At 46.2% G+C, this 22,139-nt stretch overlaps 1 protein-coding gene across 1 annotated transcript in view; it reads left to right on the forward strand.

The window, feature by feature from the left end:
* Positions 1-10,233, forward strand: part of LOC142584680 (putative 4-coumarate--CoA ligase 3) — a 45,559-nt gene extending 35,326 nt beyond the window's left edge. The window contains exons 3-4 of the mRNA XM_075694867.1: positions 3,417-3,674; positions 9,935-10,233. Of these exons, the coding sequence (XP_075550982.1) occupies positions 3,422-3,674; positions 9,935-10,065 (384 nt within the window). The 5' untranslated portion in view covers positions 3,417-3,421 and the 3' untranslated portion in view covers positions 10,066-10,233. The remainder of the gene's footprint in view (positions 1-3,416; positions 3,675-9,934) is intronic.
* The last annotated feature ends 11,906 nt before the right edge of the window (positions 10,234-22,139 follow it).

Genomic DNA, 22,139 nt, shown 5'->3' on the forward strand with positions numbered 1-22,139 from the left:
CTTGCACCTGTATTCAGTGTCAGTGTGTCAAAATAACCTGGTACGTCATTTCACCACTCTGATAATTCTCCGAGCCTTCTGAACTCTTCCAACGCATTCACCTGCACATCATTGGGTCATTTCCTCAAGCTGGACGTTATTGCTACTGCCTCAGAGCCATCTACTGCAACAGTTAATAGATGGCGGATGGCGGATGACCCAATGATCACCGCAGATGACATCGTGTCTGCTTGCTTCACGGGCTGGATATCCAGTTTTGGTAACCCTCGCCGCGTCACGACCGTTCAAGGAGAGCAATTTTAATCCGAACTCTTCAGCTTTCAAAGGAAAGCCAAGTGTGTTGAGTTATTGAGGACCACTAGTTCGCACTCTTACGCCAACGCGTTGACGGAACTGCTTCGTCGGCAATTCAAAGCAGCCTTCACGTGCCATCACAACTAAACCGGGCTCGAGGCTCTCCCAGCCGCCGCCCTAGGTCTACGCACCAACTCCAAGCCCTACATTCAAGCGGTACCTGAACAACTCATCTAAGGCGTACCACCGCCCTTTCTTTATTATTTCTCTCGTTGTCCTCTGACGCGGCCACCTCCTATCTCTCGAATTTCATGGCCTGGCTCCAAGGCAATATGGCCACTCTCCGTTCGTCGCTGGCAGCGCGTCATTCCAAGCCGACGTCCTTCGTTTTCAAGGATCTTGCAGCATGTACGCACTCTTTTCTCCTTGACGAAACAATCCAGGCTTCTGTCCAACTACCTTACACCGACAGTGCTATAAATGGCGACGAGAAAGCTTTCACCTTGTGCATCAAATAGGAATTCCGCGTCTCCATCGGGAGGCTGAAGCCAGCATAGACAAACCAGCCAGCGCCCGGCCAGTAGGCCATCGACCTTCTACATTTCTGCCCTCACCATACACTACAGTTCTTACCACCGAACATTCACCGGTACGAAGACGAAGTTATCTGAGCAAGCGTCGCCTCTTGCCTTGCTGCGATAGTTTTATCATAGTGGAGGCTTAATTGTGCTTCTTGGACGAGAAGCCGTCCAAGGCGATGACAGACGTCACGCCATCACTCGCGTCGAGCATGCCTCTTCCACTGCGTCTCGCAGGGATAGATTCTGAGGTTTGCAACGTTGCCATGGAGATGTCCGGTTCGTGTTTCTCCAGCAGCGAGCTAATGGACTCCGACAATGACTACACCGTCGCGGACGGCAAGCGACTGAAGAGAAAATACTACAAGACAACCAAAGACGTGAATAAGCAGAGCCCCAACGGACCACCTACTCCGACTTAGAGATTGATTTTATGCCTCTAGTTGTCTCTAAGAATTTAAATTCTGTACACAGACAGATTCTTAACACCTACATTGGTAACGTGACCCCGCCAGGAATTAAGGAAGTGTGTTTCAGCAGTAAGAAAAACGTAGTCACAGTAGAAGTAGCGACGCAGACCGCCCTAGAAAATTTGAGACCCATGCGCATACTAGGACACATCGAAAGCCTATCGTTCGTCGTGCACAGTGGTCACACTAGGGCAGGTGTTATTTCCGATGTCGCGATTGACATCCGCGACGAAGAGCTACAAAAGCTTGTCTTCAACAGTGAAAGTTATCTATTTTCACCGCTTCGGTCGCTCCACGAGCGTCAAGCTTCTTTTCGAGGGAGACACGCTACCTGATCATCTCAAGGTGGGCTACATGAGACATCCGTTGCGTCCTTATGTGCCCCGACCACTACAATGTCACTAGTGCTTAAAGCTAGGCCATATCAGCGCTGTCGGCACAGGCCAGATGGCATGCTTCCGCTGTCACTTGTCGCAGCCATGATGCATTTTCATGCACTGTAAATGAAATGAAGTGCTGGAATTGCGATAGACCTCAAGAGGCCAATTCCATGGATTGTCCTAAACAGAAAATGGGGAAAGAAATACTGAACCAAATGAGCAAGACAAGTATGCCCCGCAAGGAGGTGGCAGCGTCACTGCAACACCGGAGGAGACGAACGCGTCGTCGGCATGGATAAGCTGTAGGTCCAAATGAGAGCTCCTTTGCTCCGATTCCGCAGGTCCAGCAGAAAGTAGTTGAATCGGCATCGATATATCTCTCCAAACCATTGCTCCAAGCCAGCCGCGCAAGCTTGGAATCGAATGTATGCCGCGCTTGCCACCGCACACACGGGCCTTAGTCGGTCAGCACGACCAAGGACAGTGCACTCAGATATCACCATCGAACTCTACTCATCAAAGCGATGCTGCGACAAATAATCGACTCCCTGCAACTACTACTGTGTGGTTTAAATATGCTGCTGTCGCTAACAGCGGCAAAAATTATGAAGGCTATAGACAGTCTAGTAGCTATACTGCAGCAACCTCTGCCCGCGAAGATGACTGTGTTGTGCTTTTAAATATACACGTACGTGTTGCATAGAAACTGTACGCTGTGCGGCCCTCCTCATATTCACCATACCACCACCCTATTTCCTCTGCACGTATTATCTCTCTTATTCCCGAAAGCCTTTCCCCAGCGTGGAGCAGCAGCCTAGAGGCACATCAATCAGGCCGACCGCTGCACCTTTCCGCCATGATATATATATATATATATATATATATATATATATATATATATATATATATATATATATATATATATATATATATATATATATATATATATATATATATATATATATATATATACACACGTTACACGGACCCTGGAGTCTCTATACTCCACCGGGGGTCATGTGGCGACAAACTATCGCCACAACTGCAAGTATAGATCGCTTCGTCTGGCAAGGCGCATTTTCCATGCTTGCGAATTTCACCAGCGTCGATAAGAGCAAAGGACATAGGTGTGTTGCGTGCCACAGAAAAGCCACTGCTCGTCATACGGACCACTCAACAAGACTTTCTGCGCAGTTGTCGGATCGCTGGGCCCTAGCTATGCCTGCTGTTCAAGGCTTCTGGGTTGCGTTTTACACTGAGCATGTGTTCACGGTATAAACCAACAATGCTGGTATTTTGTGTTAAGATCGGACAATTCAGGATTCCACAAATGGATTTCTTTCTAACCCTGAGTGGATACGAAAAGAGCGGGTGCATAGAGTAAGGTGAAGGAAGTCGCAATGCCGGAGAAAATTGGAGCAGTCACTTGTGGTAGTGATAGGACGAGTAGAGGACGGCGTTGTGCCGCAGCTTTTTTCCAGCAAGTAGCAGATGAACTAGCAGCACAAAGCATAGACCTCCCTTGCGTCCTCTGAATATTACAGTAAACATCAACATGACGTAAACACAAGCACTAACACACATTTGCTAAATTAATGGTGAAAATGGCCGCGTATAACCTGCATTGTTCTGAAATAAAATATAAATCGACATTATTAGCACATAATAAGTCGCAGTCTGTGCTTTTCGTGCAGGAGACATGGGGTACTACAATGACAACGGCCGGCTCTACTTTTTGGAGCGACTGAAGGAGCTAATAAAATGCATGGACAACCAAGTGGTTCCAGCCGAGCTGGAAAACCTGATTTTGAGCCAGTGCCCGGCCGTGGCTGAAGTGAGCGTTCTAGGACTACCGCATTCCGAGTACGGAGAGGTGGCCGCCGCTTTCGTCATTCTCCACGAAAACCAGAAGGGCAAGGTCACCGAAGACGACATCAAAAAGATAGTGTCCGGTCAGTTCCCAGCTGAATTACAGTCGGTGGAGAAATCATTCCTACGTGCAATAGCTTGAAAGGTAATGAGTGCCGACAAATAGTCTGATTCGGCTCCGTCTGTCTTCGAAATATCCAGCCCAAGCAGGGCGCCTTCACTAACAATCATGGCAATATGTTAGTACTGTTTATTTTATGTCTATAAAACGCAAAGCACCTTCGTTGTGAGCTTTCTTTTACCCTTTCTGACGCCGCTCAATATTTCAGGAGAAAAAAACATAATGTCTCAAAGCCACCTAAGCAGGACATAATGAAGCCAAATGAGTAAGGAACAAAAGAGAAACGCCATTGTCTGCATTTTACAGCTATGACACAAATGTATACAATTGTTCGTGGTGGTCACAGTATGAGGCGCTGCATCTCAACCGTAGAAACTGTAAAATAGGAAGCGCGGTGCCTGCTCGATCCGGTTCTGCAGCGCTCAGTTAGGCGGCTCTGAGCAGCCATTCCTTCATGGGGAATCACGAGCGTATGGTCATGGCTTAATCCTTCTTCCCTCCTTCGGAAGTTCTCGTGTACCTCTTCTCGTCAAACGCTGTAGGGTGTTTGCAGCTTTAAAAAAATTATTTTTGAGATGAACGCAGGCAAGTACCGGGAAACGTTTGCGGCATTGGAGTGTTATCAGCATTCAGGAGGCTTTCGGGCTGTTCACCAAGCTCAGTGTTTTTTGTTGCTGTTGGGGTTGGAGGTACGGGAAGGGCAAGAGCAAGGAAAAAGGTAATGTCTTACATTGAAAGTTTCACAATTTTTCACGCGAGAGACATGTAAATCCTACCTCTTGCACATTCTCTTCATCCGCGTCACAAACACACTTGACTCAGGCACCATCCTCCTCCTCCTCCTCCTCCTCCTCCTCCTCCTCCTCCTCCTCCTCGTGGACACTTTAATAGACGCCCAAGACGTTTCTTGGTGTATTTTCTCACGAAACTAGCCCACACATTGCTTGTTTCCTTCGTTCCGGTTATTCTCATAAATTCAGGAAAAAGGAAGGCAGCGCAACCAACTTTGCATATATATACATGAGCCGTTAACTATACTATAGCTGGCCGAGTGGAGCACTGCTAAGTCTTCCGTGTTGCATGGGGCAGAGCTTACCCAGTGCGTACAGCATGACCCTGTGCACATATTTCTGGCCATACACAAGTTTCGACGCCGGAGGAACGCCCGGTGAGTGCGTGTTGTAATTTGATCTTAAAGCACTTGCATGATCGTATCAGCGGGAATTTTTATAGCGACACTAACGCGAAACACTAAGTCAGTTTAGACGGATAAAGTGTTCTCTGAAATCTCTGTTATCTCTAATTTCGAAGTAACAGGTCGAAGTAATAGGAAAAATGAAGGTCATTGTTTTAGTTTTTGAATTTCACGCCAAATCCCCAACGCCAGCACGCTATTCTGACGTCACTACTTTCAAAGCATTTTTTTCTTGTTAGAAAACTAAAGCGCCCGAAATTCACCACGGTCAGTAACTGGCTCATTTAGAACACAGTCTCTACCGCTGGATAATGAATCGGGCTAGCCCTGTTAGAACACCGCCACGTCATGGCGAGCCAGTGCGGGAAGCTTCTTCATTGGATTGTCCTACACCAGGCGTCTTATTGTGGTAGGAGAGTGCTATTGCGCGAGAGTCATTTAGTGATGCAGAAGAAATTAATTTTTATCTTTAGTCTCCTTTTAGAGCAGCAAAATACTCCGGAAACAGAGGGAAAAAATGAGAAAGGTAGCTCATCTGACAACGCTGAACCAGGTGCTGTTGTCCTGAATATTTTCCACATTATATTTAGCCGTATTACCTATTTGGCTTAGAACACACCACAGTTGCAAGAAGAACAGTGACCAGTTTGGCTGGAATTATCTGTAGCAGAACGTTCCAGCCAATTGGGAAAAAAATTATCCCTAGCAGATGGTTTTCCTCCGACCATCTGTAACACGCTCGGGGAAAATGTGCGAGTTCTCAATGTACCTAATTGTGTGCATAGTGTCTGAGAGAGTTTCTTACCGCTTAACCACTCTTTAGCGAGGTTTGGTCGCTCTATTTTTCGATGGATCAGGATATAAAGGTGACGTGGGGCAGAGGGTGAATAAATACATGCGTAAGCGCAAGTGGAAACAAAAAGGCGTTGAAGTGTGTAATAAATGCGGGAGACAAGACCGCATTCCAAAATTATTTTCGACGCTGTCTTTCACCACTCAATTGAGTTGCGCATTGCGCCACCCCTCTACGAAGAAGACACTACGCCTCTCAAGGATAGTTGTGGAATGTCTATGAGCGCAGTGACCGGTTTCGTCGATGGGAGACGCTGCCATAAACTTTGCAGAGTCGACGTGGTCTGTTGAGTGGAGAAACAGGGTAGGCTCAGATGAGCCTAGAGTGAAACACGAACCTCTTCGATACGCAGTGAGGCGTACTTTAGAACTCATAGGCACGCATAAACGCGAAGTAGAGTAGGTCCGGGTGGCAACAATCAGCACCGATGAGCGCAGCAGAGCAGCGTAACACACAGCGAACAGCTTGGAACCTGGATGCACAGCCGCTCGTGAATGAAATGCTGGGCGTCGCCGATGGGATGAGATGAGAAATCGGAGGGACCGCGCAACTGTGTTGTTCAGCAGCTCAGACAGGTACTTTGAGAAACAGCTCGTGCAGGGCGAGTTCGGCTCCGCATGGCAATAGCGTGTGCGATGGAGAGACTGCCGTTTCTATCGGACGTAGCTGAGATGTTCGAAAGACACATGTCTCCATCGAGCCTAACATTTCCCGATGAAATCGCGTGCAATTTGATCGCGTACTTTATTTTATTTATCTATTTACGTAATTCCTGCGTCGGGCCGTAGTGGCATTACTGGAGTGTTAGTTTTTCCATCAGGTGGACACCCATCTGCTGGAAAGCTTGCGGCATGGGACCGCAAGGCTCCTTTTTAAATCTTTAAAGGGCTCCCTTTTGAGTTCAGTACTTTCATGAGTAGCCGAGCTCCAGGTCGGGGACATTTCTACGTATTTGAAGAGACCAGTGCATCCTCGGTGGTACCGGCATTCGAACCCAGTACCTCTCGCACACGAGCAGGTGTTCCTATGGTTGATTACTGCATTGAAATCTGGCACTACGTATTACAATTGTTAATAGTCACTAAGCAACAACAGCGCTGCCCCTTAACACCAATGAAAAATTTGGTTAAAGGAATTTCTACATGGAGCAGGATCCGAAAAGGTTTAATTGCTATTACTTATTTATTATTTATACATAATATGATCCAAAGAGCAGTACCTCTGTTGAACAGAATTTAATTGTTTAGAAGTATGCCTATAAGCAGCGTACAAGTCTTCTAATTCTGTGCGCAATGAAAAAAATACATCAAGCGATAAACAAAACACATAATTTAGATCAGTAATTTATTGGTATTTTAGAACACACAGGTACCAAGTTTGAAATTTATTTCACTCATAGTTTTCGATAAACGGCCGAATTTCAATTAACATCGCCTTTATATACGGCATTCAGATCGTGCATCTTGTATAAACAGAATTCCACACCGTATTCGCTTTTTCAAAAATATAAATAAGGAGAAGCAAAAGTCCGCATCCAAGGTGTGCCCGGGCTTATACTGGTGTACACTGATGCGGAAGTACCAAATCGCCAACTATACGCCTCCAATTAAATGTGTTTGTGTTGCGTAGCTGTTAAGTACACGTGCAACAAGTAAATCAATTACGTGGGAGCAAGACAACATCGACGAACGTTCTTGCTATGGACGTCTTCTGCACGCGAGCATAATTGGTGCACGCAGTCCTTTCGGTGACGCTGATGTCATCGCAAACTCTCATTAATCAGACAGCTGTATCCCACTTTTAATACGTGAGGATAAATCAAGTACAGCGTTGTGTTCTTTTACTAAGGATCCTCGTTTTGGTTTCCTTGCAAGCCAAAATCTTTTCCAAAACATGAATAAGCACCTGCATTCCCGCACAAGACCCGCCGTTGTACTCACTGGCAGTGCTGTTCTCCCTTTCGCAGCCAAGGCGAATGGCACAGAACAATCGAAGAGTACTTGGGCAGTACGGTCAGCGCAAGGTCAAGCCTCTCAATTCTTTGTACAGCTGTTCTAGATGTGAAACCCTGTACATGCAATCGAGCTTTTCTCTCCACTCTACGCAGGGCCTTTCTCCTGTCATCGTGTAGCCTTCGCGGGAAGTGCGCGCTTTTTTTAAACTAGCAAGTATGGATTGCCCACCCAGCAAAATGTTCATTTAACCCCTCAACTGACAAGATAAGAAATGCTTACCATATAATTGCTCTATTGAAATTTTTATGGTGGCAATAGATACGGACCAAATGCGCCACACAATATTTCTTCAAAAAAGACACAGTAGGCCGACAGTAATGCGGATCTGTCAATTTTCTTTCCCTTTGTCCTGTGGTAGCTTCAACGCTAGTCAAGGAGGGAATGTGTTGAAGGTCTGAAGTCGGTGTCCCTCGAATATTCGAGCCACTAATCCGTTTTCTCTCCACGCGTGAGTGTTTCCCGCATCCCCTCGTCGCGGAACCCACCTGCATGCCTCGTTTCCGGTTATTGGCCGATGCAGCAGGTGTGAACTCGTCCTGCGCTATGTTGTAGTCGCGTAAACTGAGCCACAAAATAATAGCAAGGTCAGGTCCCTAACCTCAAACTGACTTGCCAGGGTAAATTATAAGGCCTACGGCTGATTTTTTTTGTTTATTTAAACTACCAGCGCAGTTTTTCTTAGAACGGTACTACTGACAAAAGAAGAACAAAACGTTCTTTGCACTTTTTTGCGCAGAATCGCATTGCATTTTCAGCATTTGAATGTCTTTGGCATAGACCACAACGGCAACCCTTCTGAATCGGGGCTGAAAAAGTGCTGCAAGAATGCTCTGCTCCTGAGACTCTGAAATCTTGGACGACGTTTTCTGGAATAGCCATTCATGTGATGTCTGCTCTGTTCTTGGATTCTTTATTTTGTCAAAGTGGTGCTGTTTTTTTATTATTGTCATAGTATGCGCCTTCTCAGTCTTGAGTAACGCGGATCAGTGAAAACTGCAGCACTTTGGTGTGACTCAAGGAGTGTGACTTTGCTAGCCTGCGGAATTTTTTATTAGGCAATCGAATAGACCTCCCATTGTAGACAGTTGCAGGAAATTTTCTCTGCCTCCTGATTGCTTTGACGTTTTGGAATCTACATTTTGATCAGCTGAATGATCGACATTTCAGGTACGCTATGAATGGCTTGGGAACGGAGCAATTTCTGGAGCCATCTCACTACCCTCTCTAGATCATATTGGAAAAGAGCATTTTCTTCGTGGTTATGTAGAGATAACATTATCGCAGCTGCTACAAGAACACGAAGTGTTTTCGTTGCAATGTGTTTGTAAGCTTCCCACAATATATTTTTTTATTTTGGTCAAATTTTTTTAAATAGGTGATTGATGCTTTGTATTTCGTGTGAACGTAATACACAATAGATAATACTTTCCCGGAATTTATAAACGCCCGGGAAGGCAACAGGCCTGGTACAGAGCACAAGAAGCGTGCCTTAATCCTTGTCTGGCCAATCAATAATTTTGTTCTGCGTAATTGTGCACAGCCTTCAAAGTATCCTACCGCAAGAACACCTTGAAAATTCCATAATGTCTCCTCCAGATGCGTAAAAAAAACAAAGCATAATAGCTTGCCTAAGCGAAGGAAACAATCTTGCAGTGGAGTGAATGTGACTGCCACGTGCGACAACAGACGACAATGAAGTGTGCAGGTTTTATCGACAAAACGCAGGCTTTTGTTCACTGTTAACATTTTTGTGATTGCCACTGTTGAGCGCATAACTCAATGAGAAGTAATCTAGAGACCAAGCCCTGTTTCCTCATTTGTTTTGTTTCCGCGAACATTTTCATCCGCAGTGTAGGGCAGCGAACCTGGTTGGCGTCCTTGCATAACGTCTTCTTCTTTTCTCTCTGTTTGTGAGGTCAAGGATAGTGTTGATTTACCAATTAAGGACTTGACAGAACTTTAGCTCCCCGTAGTTTATGATAGGAGCCCATTTAAAACCTACCGGATTGAGGCGGCCGCTGTCTAGGCCATTGCGGTAACTGCACTGAATCACTATTTATTCAGCTATTTAATAGTGCCTTTCACATTCCATTTTCAATGCATTGACTAGCATATCAAGCACGCGACAAGGAAGCTTGTCAATTCCTCCCACTTCGCAGATAACCTGGCCAAGCACAAGCAGCTCTACGGGGGCGTCTACTTTCCTCCCTCTTTGCCCCACACCGACACCGGCAAGGTGCTCAAGGCGGACATACGCAAGAACCTGGCCTTCTGCACTGCACACGTCTGATCGCAGGAGGCTAAGGATGCCAAATTTCGAACTGCGAGTAGCCAAGAATTGGGAAAAGGACAAAAGACCTTTATTGGGTCGAGAACTCTTCGAAGGCGAAAGCTGTTCCATGTATCATAAATTTCAGCTTCCACAAAAATTAAACCCTTCGGCAGGCCGTTTTATTGACACATACATTTACAAGTAGTAAAATTACGTTGCACCCACGTGGAATCTATTAATTAAAAAAAGATGCATCTCTTTTAATTCGGCGATCTCTTGCGAGCGAGGACAACAGTGGAATTATTGGCCACTCCCGCTGTTATCGGAAAAGAGCCGCAGGTTATCACGCCAGTTTTGGTAAGCATAAGATTTACTGATATTTATTTCATTTATTTCGAGACACTGTAGATCACATGCAGGAATTTTCACAAGAACGGGCTTCAGTACAAAGCCTATATGATAAAACGCGCACTGCGGTGCAAGTATGAAAACACAAGAAAAAACACGCTCAACGTAGTCACCGCTATGTCTGCAGTACAGGCAATACATACTTTTCAATTTCTTTCAAAAGCCTTTTCTAAGTCGTGTGGGCCACCGCAAATAGATTTAGTTGCCTCCATTTAATTTCCGACTGAAAAATAAGGAAGAGTACATACTAGAAAGCCTTACGTACAAGTTTGTAACTAGTATCTGTACCTTATGGAGTACAGGTCCCGTCAAGGCGAATCTTCGCGCTTTTAGCCTGTGCGCTATAAACATCTGTATTTCTTGATTTCAGAATAAATGAGAGCTGATTTATTATGGCAAGTTGTTCTTGGTGTGCTCAGTCGTGTTTATCACGCACTTGTCCGAGTAAAGTCTACAATTGCAGTGCTATTTACCTTGAAACAGCCATGCAACAACGTAGAGAGAAATATCAATCGCTGTAGCTGCGCTCTAGCAGAAATTGAGGCATACCGACAAGGCGGAAGATCTCCGTCGCGTACAGACGACGGTATAAGTGGACAGACCCATAAGTCAGTATAAGTGGACAGAAGTTCGCTCATGCTGACAAAAGAGAACCTTTACGACCTCCCGTTCCACACTTTTCAAAGCACGAATGTTATTCTTCCACACAGCATTACCATCTTATATTCACGTTTTCCAAAACTGGCTTGATAAGAGTAACGTAGGCTAGATGCTTTGTTTCGGCAGAGGTGTCACCGAGGGCTCGCTTATGGGAAGGTTGCTTATTCAAACCTCTCTTCGCTGCGTGCTGCACAGGAGTGACCTCGCCGACATCGGACGATATTAGAGTTCCTAATTATTGATGCTCACTCACATTTTAAAGGGTAACAGTATTAAATGTGAAGGGAAATTTTTCCCTTTTTCGGTATCGGCAGCAAAACTGTGTGGTCGGCATTGACCATCACCTGCCAATCTCGACAACACACAGTTGCTTTCATGCGCGAAATGATTAAAGGTGTGGTCACTTCGGCCTTTCATTTCCTTGTGTACCGTGCAATCATCGGCTAATATCCTCATTTTTGCTTGCATAACAGGCAGTCATCGGCGAATAGGCTAACGTTCACATGAACCACATCTCTCATGTAATTTATAAATAATTAAAACGGCATAAAAACCATGACAAAGCGCATGGAACAACAGACACAACACAAGTTGTGTCTGTTGTGATGACTATAAAGAAGCGGTGCGGGAAGTGTATTCATCATATTGGACAAGCTGATAACGGCTTGAAAGATATGCATTCCATTCGGCGACAGCACCAACTCCAAATTTATTATATCGTTTAAGTGAAAATTTAGCATGAGAAACACAGACAACGGCTTTCGAAAAGCCAACAATAATGATAAAAGAAAACGTTCCGTGTGTGATATAGAAATGTAGCGATTCATTAGAAACCAATTGCCTGTTGTGATTTTAACTGTAAGCATATCACGGTTGCTCTTATTGTTTGAGCTATGTTGCCAAGCATAGGCGGTTTTCACTTGTTGGTTGTTATGCTCTGAGGATAACGTTACCCTACCACATGAAGTGTTCGTGCCCATGATTACAAGTTTGGGTACGTTTTACTAAAAAGGAAATGTAAACATTTGACTTGACAGAATATGGCAACATACCTGTTGCGTAAGGAAACACGCACATACATTGTTACAATGTACATTCTTAGAAGGTACTCCACAGATGAAGCAATTATCGACCAGCAGCGAAAAGTTGCAAATGACCTCATGCTAGTTTGAGCGGCTGTTCACTGAACCAGTTGTTCCATATGCTACGCTGCTAAAGAAAGTAAGCACTATGCGTCTGCCGGAACAAACTTCTACTGGTGTAAACACATAAGAAACAAATGCATCTACCCCGTGTACTGCATCTCCCTCTAAGTAACCATGCTGAGCTTAGGCCTGAGCAAGTGACTTGCTACAAACGACCTGTCGATCAACTAAAAAAAAGAAAAGGTGGAACTCGTTTGCACACTAATCTCAAACAGAAAGTAGCATATCAACATAGCCGGTGATCCGACTTAATTCACTTTCACACGAAGAACAATCAAAGAAAGCAGGAAACGAAACAGAAGAAACAGCGCGTATTGTGCGGTTATAAGCAACAGCAGTAGCGAGCAACCTCGTGCCGGTGTGAGAAGGTGCTTACTACGCTCACCTATTGCAACCACTACGCCTGCTTCAAGAGGGAAGAACTCTGTTCGACTACCGGAACACAGACTTGTTATGACGTGTGCACATCAGAAAATGAATACTTGTAACTAGTTTACTCCATTAATCTCCATACGACGATGTGGAGCATATGTCTGGGGGCCAACTGCTGAGCTGCGTAAACGAAAGCATTTGTAGAGTTATCTTAGATAAAAAATGGTCGGCCATCATAACCAGTAATCCGATATAATTCATCTTGGGTTGAATACCACTTTAGGAGCCGGAAAGGTTGTGCGCCAGAAGAAGCAGCGCTCTGCACGCGTCGTGTTGCCGCAGGTTGTTACGGCACGACGACGACAAAAAAAATATGGAGTGGAGCACCATTTGTACTGTCTTCCTAAGCAGAAAATAAGACGCCATCACAACCGGTAATTTTACCCAGTTTCAGTCAAAGAACGTTTGAAAATCCCGACAAATTTTTACATCACAGCAGAAAGCGTTCTGCGCCTGTTCTGCCGCCCCGTGCAACTCGTATCCCGATAAAAAAAAAGGAAAACGAACACAGGCTTTCTCCCCTGGCAGTCTACAACCGCGTGGTGGCCATGTTCTCTACATGTGAGCCACATGAAGGTGACTAGTCGAGATAGTAGACAACTCCGTGCGTGTCTTAGCAGCTGCTCACTACGCTCAGCCATTTCCAGTGTTGGGCCTTCTTCAAGAAGAAGAGAACACTGACTGCCAGAACCAACATCTTCCCTTGCATCGCCATCCCAAGTTTTACCCAGCCTGCTGCATTTGAATCAATAGTAATATGCAGGCCACATGCCTTTTCATACGATCTGCTACTTAGAAGGAAAAAAAAGGAAGAATGCGCTTGCTTAGCACGGGAAGTACGCTACCAAACTGCATGGGGAACCTTCTCTGTGAGCCTCATTGCAGAAAAAGTAGCAAAAAGCCGGGGGGAGTTGCACAACCAGAGGCAAATGAAAAGCATGAATCGGGCTATCGCTCATATACCTAATAAAAGTCACTGTAGTCCATTGCAGGCACGTACCCAGGGGGAGACCCGGGGGGGCCCGACCCCCCCCCCCTCCCCACCCACGCCACCACTCCTCACACATTCCTAAAGCGCCGCCAGATCAATGTTGAGACTTGGCAGCTGTTCATCTGTCAGCATTATGCTGCCTTTTTTCACTCCTTTTAGATGGCGGTAGTTATCAGCATCTCATGTAATGTGAAGGACAGTTATCTCAGATTCCGCACCCGCGCGATTAACTCGAGATGCATTCAGTTGTCACCATCTAGTCAATCGTCACGCGCATAGCTGTTGCTTTTGTTAGTTCAACCTTCTTTGTTTAGGCTGATCCTGGCACCAGGAGAGGGATGCGGCTGTTACTCAGCTGGTCTGTACTCTCATGGAACGAGTTGCGGCCGGAGAAAACGCCAAATGCGTTTAACGTTTCCCTTTGCTTCATTATTTCCTTGAGTTACGGCTCGCCGCGACGCTGGCAGATGCCCGGAACCATATACACGTGATATGGGTTAGATAAGGTGGGAAATAAAATACTGTGAAAGAGCATCCATCATGAAACCCTGCAATAACCCTTAAACCCATAAAGAAGATGACTGTCGCCCGTTACCTCGTCTGTCTTTCTCTAATTCTATAGCACTTTTCGTGCCACATTGGGAACTGGAAACAAAAATCGCAAGGAGTTGAGAAATTAAGCGATCTACTAAGGGAGAGAGCCAAGGCAACAACCAAACTCCAAGCAAAAGCGAATAATAAAAAAGTTAAACGTTGTTTATGAGAATTTTTAGGGAGCAGGATCTTTTTATTTAGAAAGGAAGCAGAGAAAAGCCGCCGGAAATGGAGAACAATTACTTGTTTTGAATGACGCTTCTACAGTTATCGAACCGCCTCACGTAGCCACTCTGTGGCTACGTGAGGCAAAAGCTGCTGTGCTTATGTGGGTGTTTTTCTAACCTTTCGCGGTGAGCGCAGTACGTCTAGAATCGCATCCTGCGCTCTACGCGGTTGTATGGGACTGGCGGCCGCACAGCGCTACGCAATTCGCGGAACTGTCAAAACTGATCAACAAGGCGAAAATAACTGATATTCGAAACTATAACATGAGAAAGACTGAAGAAGCCGTAAAACTGAACGCAGCCTGAAATCAGTAAAAAAAAAAAACCTGGCATAGGACAAACCATGATGCATGCACTAAAAGATAAGAAGGATAATACCATCAATAATCTCGAAGATATAGTAAAAGCAGCGGAAGAATTCTAAGCTGACCTGTATATACTACCCAGAGGACTCACGATACCGCACTTAGAAACAGTAATGAAAAGGATACAGAAACGCTCCTATAACTAGCAATGAGGTCAGAAGGGCCCTGCAAGACATGAAACGATGAAGAGCGGGAGGAGAAGGTGGAATAACAGTCGATTTAATCAAAGATGGGGGCGACATAATGCTTGGAAAACTGGCGGCTCTTTATACGAAGTGTCTATCGACTGCAAGGGTGCCAAAAAACTGGAAGAATGCAGACATCATACTAATCCACAAAAAAAGGACACGTTAAAGAATTGAAAAATTATAGGACCATTAGCTTGCTCCCAGTACTATATAAAATATTTACCAAAATAATCTCCAATAGAATAAGGGCAACACTCGATTTTACCAACCAAGGGAACAGGCTGGCTTCAGGAAGAGATACCTTACAATAGATCACATCCATGTCATCAATCAGGTTATCGTGAAATCTGGAGAGTCCAATAAGCCTCTCTATGTGGCTTATATAGATTACTAAAATGCATTTGATTCAGTAGAGATACCAGCAGTCATAGAGGCACTACGTATTCAAGGAGTACAGAACGCTTACGTAAAAAGCTTGGAAAATATTGCTACATACGTGTGGTGTTTGTTTGTTTGAACGAGGTGCGTGGGCGCCATCACTCCAGAAAAGAGGAGGAAGAACGAACTAGGCTCGCGCTGTGAATCTGACCGGTCTTCGATGCAACCGTTGTTGTAAATACAATATGTAAATAGTTTCTCGTCTTACTGACTCGTCCTTCGCGTAAGAATATCTACAGAGGTTCTACATCTACCTTAATTCTACACAAGAAAAGCAGAGAGATGCCTATAGAGAAAGGGGTCAGACAGGGAGACACAATTTCTCCAAAGCTATTCACTGCGTGCTTAGAAGAATTCAAGCTATTAAACTGGGAAAGCTTAGGAGTAAAGATCGACGGCAAATATCTCAGCAACCTTCGGTTTGCCGATGACATTGTTCTATTTAAGAACAATGCAGACGAGTTACAACAAATGATTGGAGACCTTAACAGTGAGTGTGTAAGAGTGGGGTTGAATATTAATATGTAGAAGATGAAGATAATGATAAATAGCCGGGCAAAGGAACAAGAGATCAGGATCACCAGTCGGCCACTAGAAACTGTTGAGGAGTACGTTTGCCTAGGTCATTTAATCACAGGGAACGCTGATCATGAGAAGGAAATTCACAGAAGAATAAAAATAAGTTGGATCGCATACGGCAGACATTGCCAGCTCCTGACCGGAAGCTTACCATTATTACTGAAAAGTAAGGTGTGCATGCAATCAGTGCATTTTGCCAGTGCTGACATATGGGGCAGAGACTTGAGAGCAAGTTAAGGACCGCGCAAAGAGCGATCGAACGAAGATTGCTAGGCATAACGTTAAGAGAGAGAAAGAGAGCGGTTTGGATCAGAGAGAAAACGGGTATAGACGATATTCTAATTGACATCAAGCGGAAAAAATGTAGCTGGGCAGTTCATGTAATGCGCCGGTTAGATAACCGTTGGAACATTAGGGTTACAGATTGGATACCAAGAGAAGGAAAACGCATTGAGGACGACAAAACACTAGGTGGAGTGATGAAATTAGGAAATTCGCGGGCGCTCGTTCGAATCGGTTGGCGCAGGACAGAAGTAATTGGAGATCGCAGGGAGAGGCCTTCGTCCTGCAGTGGACATAAAACGTGATGATGATGATGATGATGATGATGATGATGATGATGATGATGATGATGATGGCGGTGGTGGGCCCCCCCGAAAAGAAATCCTGGGTACGTGCCTGGTCCATCGGATCGATGCCTCTGGAACATTTCCACGTTGCCCAAGCGTTAAGTTCTCCCATTCTGTCTCTGCTGACCAGCCTGCCTCTCGTTCATTACTTTGGCCTCGCTTTGGTTTCTTCGTGCGGCGGGGCGCGCGGTTAGTTCTGCTTCCCTATGAGTATGAGGGTGGCAAGCTGTTTGCCTGGCCAAGTGTTTCGGGCCGCTAGACGCGGCCTTCGTTGTCCGTCACCCGGCTCTGCGCCTAGCGCAAACCACGTTGACTTGGGTCATAGCCGCATTTGTGTCATGGCGACTCTGATACAGCCTCGTCGAAAACGTGCTTACTTGATTCGTCAGACGACAATTCGACGGACCAGTGGTCTTTCCCGCCTGATGTTGTTTCAGAGCCCCGTCGGGCGCCACGTTCGTCTTACTGGTCCGGCCGCTCTTTGGGGTAGCGTGGGCCACTGACAAAACTGGTGACTGCTGCTGTGCATTAAAGTGCGTTCAGAAGAGCTTCTCCCGGTTTTGTATGCCTCCTTCATTCCCCAGTTCGTGGTTTGGCCTTGCCTTCAAACCGCTGCGTGGTTCAAAACTTGGGAGTATGACTTCTCGCCGGTCGTCACCGTTCTGGCTTTGTTTCTTGTCGGCCGCATTCTGCTACATTGTTTGCTTCCCCTTCGGGCCACGCGTCAGCTCGGACTCCAGCTGCAGCCCCCCGTGCTGGCGCGGCGTGCTTCCGTCATCGCCGTATTGCTCTCCCTCCCAGCCGCTTTGGCCGCCTCCTTGTGCAGCTCCGGCGCCGTCTGCTTATTACCCGTTACCGTGCTGCCTCGACGTCTCAGTGCTTGCATTGTCTGCGCTTCACATCTGGTTGTTCTACGTGCCTTGCCGTTCTGCGCCCCGTGTGGGGGTCTTCTCTAGTTGGAGAACAATGCTCTTCCTGTACACTGCTGTTGCAGCCTCTTTATTGCGTGCGGCTGTTTGCTCTGAGGAGCATCAACCTCACGGCCTTCGTGGCCTCTGGGGCCTGTCCAAGCAACGGAAAGTCGTCCACTTCCATTGCAGCCATACTGCATGACTTCCTGGCACTGCAATAAACGCTAGCATGAGCGCCACCATAACGGCGACACGCCAGCGAGCAGGTCTCTTCCGGGTGGCCGAAAATACCACACCATCTGCAGAAAGGAGTCTGGCACTCTGCCTTGTAGTACCCTTCCTTGTTGCAGCGACGGCACTGTCGACGGACACCACGGTATTCGAACATGGCTGAATGCTCACTCAATCGGACGAAATTAGGGAGGTGTGTTGTCATACCTCACTTCTATTTTCAATACCTTATGCCTTTAAGTATGCTAGGCCTGTCTCTGTACATCGGTTATGGATTCTCAGCGCGGTTCCATAGGTCTTCAGACATGCGGCTACTTCGTTGTCCGAAATGCAGCTGCCGAGCTGACGCTGACTTAAAAGCAGCAAGGTGTTGCACGCTTTAGATTTCGTTTACTGGGGCTCCGAGGCGTTGATAGCTTCTTACACCGACGTTCCCGGTGGCGACCTCATGTTGAAAAACTTCTGCTTCGGTGGTGGCAATGTGGCAACAACCCTGCCTACAGCCCGCGCGCAGGCACATAGAACCTTGGTTCTGGCGGCAAAACGACAGATCCTGGCAACCAGTAAAAACAAAAAATACGGTTTCTGACCCCCAACCTCTTGTACAGGACCGCGTTACAGATGTTAGTCACGGGCCAAACAAGTTACAAAAATATTGCTTCCGAGTTCTTCCTAATGTTTGTTGACAATATCACTCACACTTTAGCTTTAGTAGTCTAGTACCCTTAAGTTCTATTTGTCATTTAAAATAGACAACGTTCAAAAGGCAGATTCAGGGCACCGTACACTTGATTGTCATATCTTGGCACTCAGGCAGGCTTGCCTGTTCAACTCGAGTACTCCGTGAGCTCCGCGACGTGGGTTTGCGCCGGTTTGAGAGATGGCGCCACGCGGCGTGACATAAACAGCAGCATCCGATACGGCGTTGAACGCCGTTTTGCCAAGAGGACACTTACAATAACATTTAGTTCAAAACAGGCAGTGACCTGTGGTGTGGTGAGATTTTTCGCTGCTAAATGCAGTTAACCAATTTTTAGAATGTGGCTACTATCATCTATAAAAATGTGCTTTGCCTAGCCATTGCATGATTACATCGCTCGAATACCGGATAGCCATGATTTTTTTGTGTGTGGATATAGTCTGGTTTGTTGGGCTCCAAGTGCATTCTTGCGTTCATTTTGCACTTTTACACAAAACCACTGCACAACAGGACTATGGCATGGTGAAAAGTTTTGTTTGACAGTCCCAGACACCTTCCAAGCTGGCTTAAGGCATGAAACCAAGACTTCTAAATCAGTTACTAAAAACAGCTAGGCTGTACTGGCGCAGTTCAATTGAGTTTATCACTCGTACTAGGAGATGTTTGCGACGCTTTCTTGGGCCCTGACGTTATTGTAACTTATTTCGATAATTTTCGCACATGGACGCAGCACCCTGGTTTGTGACGCATTTCGTGTGACGCTGTTAATTTTGCATGTACTGAATGCTACTGGGTTAAGTTCACGACGCTTTCTCTGGCCCCCAACATTACCGTGATTAATTTCGTTAATTTGTAGGCTACATTTGAGGCACCCTCGCTGCGCCAGGCTTTGTGACGAAGTTAACCGAAAGCAGTTCGGCCGTGGGATGCAGTTAGTTTCGCGTATACTGAATGTTACCGGGAGAGGTTCATGACGCTTTCTCTGACCCCAACATTACCGTAATAATTTCACTATTTTCGGACTATATTTCAAGCACCTTCGTGGCGCCAGGTTTTGTGACGAAGTTTACCAAAAGCAGCTCGGCCGTGTGATGCAGTTAGTTTCGCGTGTACTGAATGTTACCGAGAGAGGTTCGTCACGCTTTCTCTCACCCCCAATATTAATGTAATAATTTCACTACTTTTCGGACTACATTTCAAGCACCCTCGCGGCGCCAGGTTTTGTGAAGAAGTTAACCAAAAGCAGCTCGGCCGTGGGATGCAGTTAGTTTCGCGTGTACTGAATGTTACCGGGAGAGGTTCGTGACGCTTTCTCTGACCCCCAACATTAGCGTATTAATTTCATTACTTTTCGGACTACATTTCAAGCACCCTCGCGGCGCCAGTTTTGTGACGAAGTTAACCAAAAGCAGCTCGGCCGTGTGATGCAATTAGTTGTGCGTCCACTGAATGTTACCGGGAGAGGTTCGTGACGCTTTGTATGACCCCCAACATTACCGTGATAGTTTCACTACTTTTCGGACTACATTTCAAGCACCCTCGCGGCGCCTGATTTTGTGACGAAGTTAACCAAAAGCAGCTCGGCGGTGGGATGCAATTAGTTTCGGGTGTACTGAATGTTACCGGGAGAGGTTCGTGACGCTTTCTCTGACCCTCAGCATTAAAGTAATGATTTCATTACTTTTCGGACTACATTTCAAGCACCCTCGCGGCGCCAGGTTTTGTGACGAAGTTAACCAAAAGCAGCTCAGCCGTGGGATGCAGTTAGTTTCGCGTGTACTGAATGTTACCGGGAAAGGATCGTGACGCTTTGTCTGACCCCCAAAATTACCGTAATAATTTCACTACTTTTCGGACTACATTTCAAGCACCCTCGCGGCGCCAGGTTCTAGGACGAAGATAACCAAAAGCAGCTCGGTCATGGGATGCAGTCAGTTTCGTGTGTACTAAATGTTACCGGCAGAGGTTCGTGACGCTTTCTCTGTCCCCCAACATTACCGTAATAATTTCACTACTTTTCGGACTACATTTCAAGCACCCTCGCGGCGCCAGTTTTGTGACGAAGTTAACCAAAAGCAGCTCGGCCGTGTGATACAGTTAGTTTCGCGTGTTTGAATGTTACTGGGAGAGGTTCGTGACGCTTTCTCTGACCCCCAACATTACCGTAATAATTTCACTTTTTGTAATACATTTCAAGCACCCTCGCGGCGCCAGTTTTGTGTCGAAGTTAACCAAAAGCAGCTCCGCCGTGGGATGCAGTTAGTTTCGCGTGTACTGACTGTTACCGGGAGAGGTTCTTGACGCTTTCTCTGACCCCCAACATTAAGGCAATAATTTCATTACTTTTCGTACTACATTTCAAGCACCCTCGCGGCGCCAGGTTTTGTGACGAAGTTAACCAAAAGCAGCTCGGCCATGTGATCCAATTAGTTGTGCGTGTACTGAATGCTACCGTGACGCTTTCTCTGACCCCCAACATTACCGTAATAATTTCACTTCTTTTCGGACTACATTTCAAGCACCCTCGCGGCGCCTGGTTTTGTGACGAAGTTAACCAAAAGCAGCTCGGCGGTGGGATGCAGTTAGTTTCGCGTGTACTGAATGTTACCGGGAAAGGATCGTGACGCTTTGTCTTACCCCCAACATTACCGTAATAATTTCACTTTTTGGAATACATTTCAAGCACCCTCGCGGCGCCAGTTTTGTGTCGAAGTTAACCAAAAGCAGCTCGGCCGTGTGATCCAAGTAGTTGTGCGTGTACTGAATGTTACCGTGACGCTTTCTCTGACCCCCAACATTACCGTAATAATTTCACTTCTTTTCGGACTACATTTCAAGCACCCTCGCGGCGCCTGGTTTTGTGACGAAGTTAACCAAAAGCAGCTCGGCGGTGGGATGCAGTTAGTTTCGCGTGTACTGAATGTTACCGGGAGAGGTTCGTGACGCTTTCTCTAACCCCCAAAATTACCGTAATAATTTCACTACTTTTCGGACTACATTTCAAGCACCCTCGCGGCGCCAGGTTTTGTGAAGAAGTTAACCAAAAGCAGCTCGGCCGTGGGATGCAGTTAGTTTCGCGTGTACTGAATGTTACCGGGAGAGGTTCGTGACGCTTTCTCTGACCCCCAACATTAGCGTATTAATTTCATTACTTTTCGGACTACATTTCAAGCACCCTCGCGGCGCCAGTTTTGTGACGATGTTAACCAAAAGCAGCTCGGCCGTGTGATGCAATTAGTTGTGCGTCTACTGAATGTTACCGGGAGAGGTTCGTGACGCTTTGTATGACCCCCAACATTGCCGTGATAGTTTCACTACTTTTCGGACTACATTTCAAGCACCCTCGCGGCGCCTGGTTTTGTGACGAAGTTAACCAAAAGCAGCTCGGCGGTGGGATGCAATTAGTTTCGGGTGTACTGAATGTTACCGGGAGAGGTTCGTGACGCTTTCTCTGACCCTCAGCATTAAAGTAATGATTTCATTACTTTTCGCACTACATTTCAAGCACCCTCGCGGCGCCAGGTTTTGTGACGA

Source organism: Dermacentor variabilis, chromosome 6 (genome assembly GCF_050947875.1).
Source record: "Dermacentor variabilis isolate Ectoservices chromosome 6, ASM5094787v1, whole genome shotgun sequence".
NCBI classification, from domain to species: Eukaryota; Metazoa; Arthropoda; class Arachnida; order Ixodida; family Ixodidae; genus Dermacentor; species Dermacentor variabilis.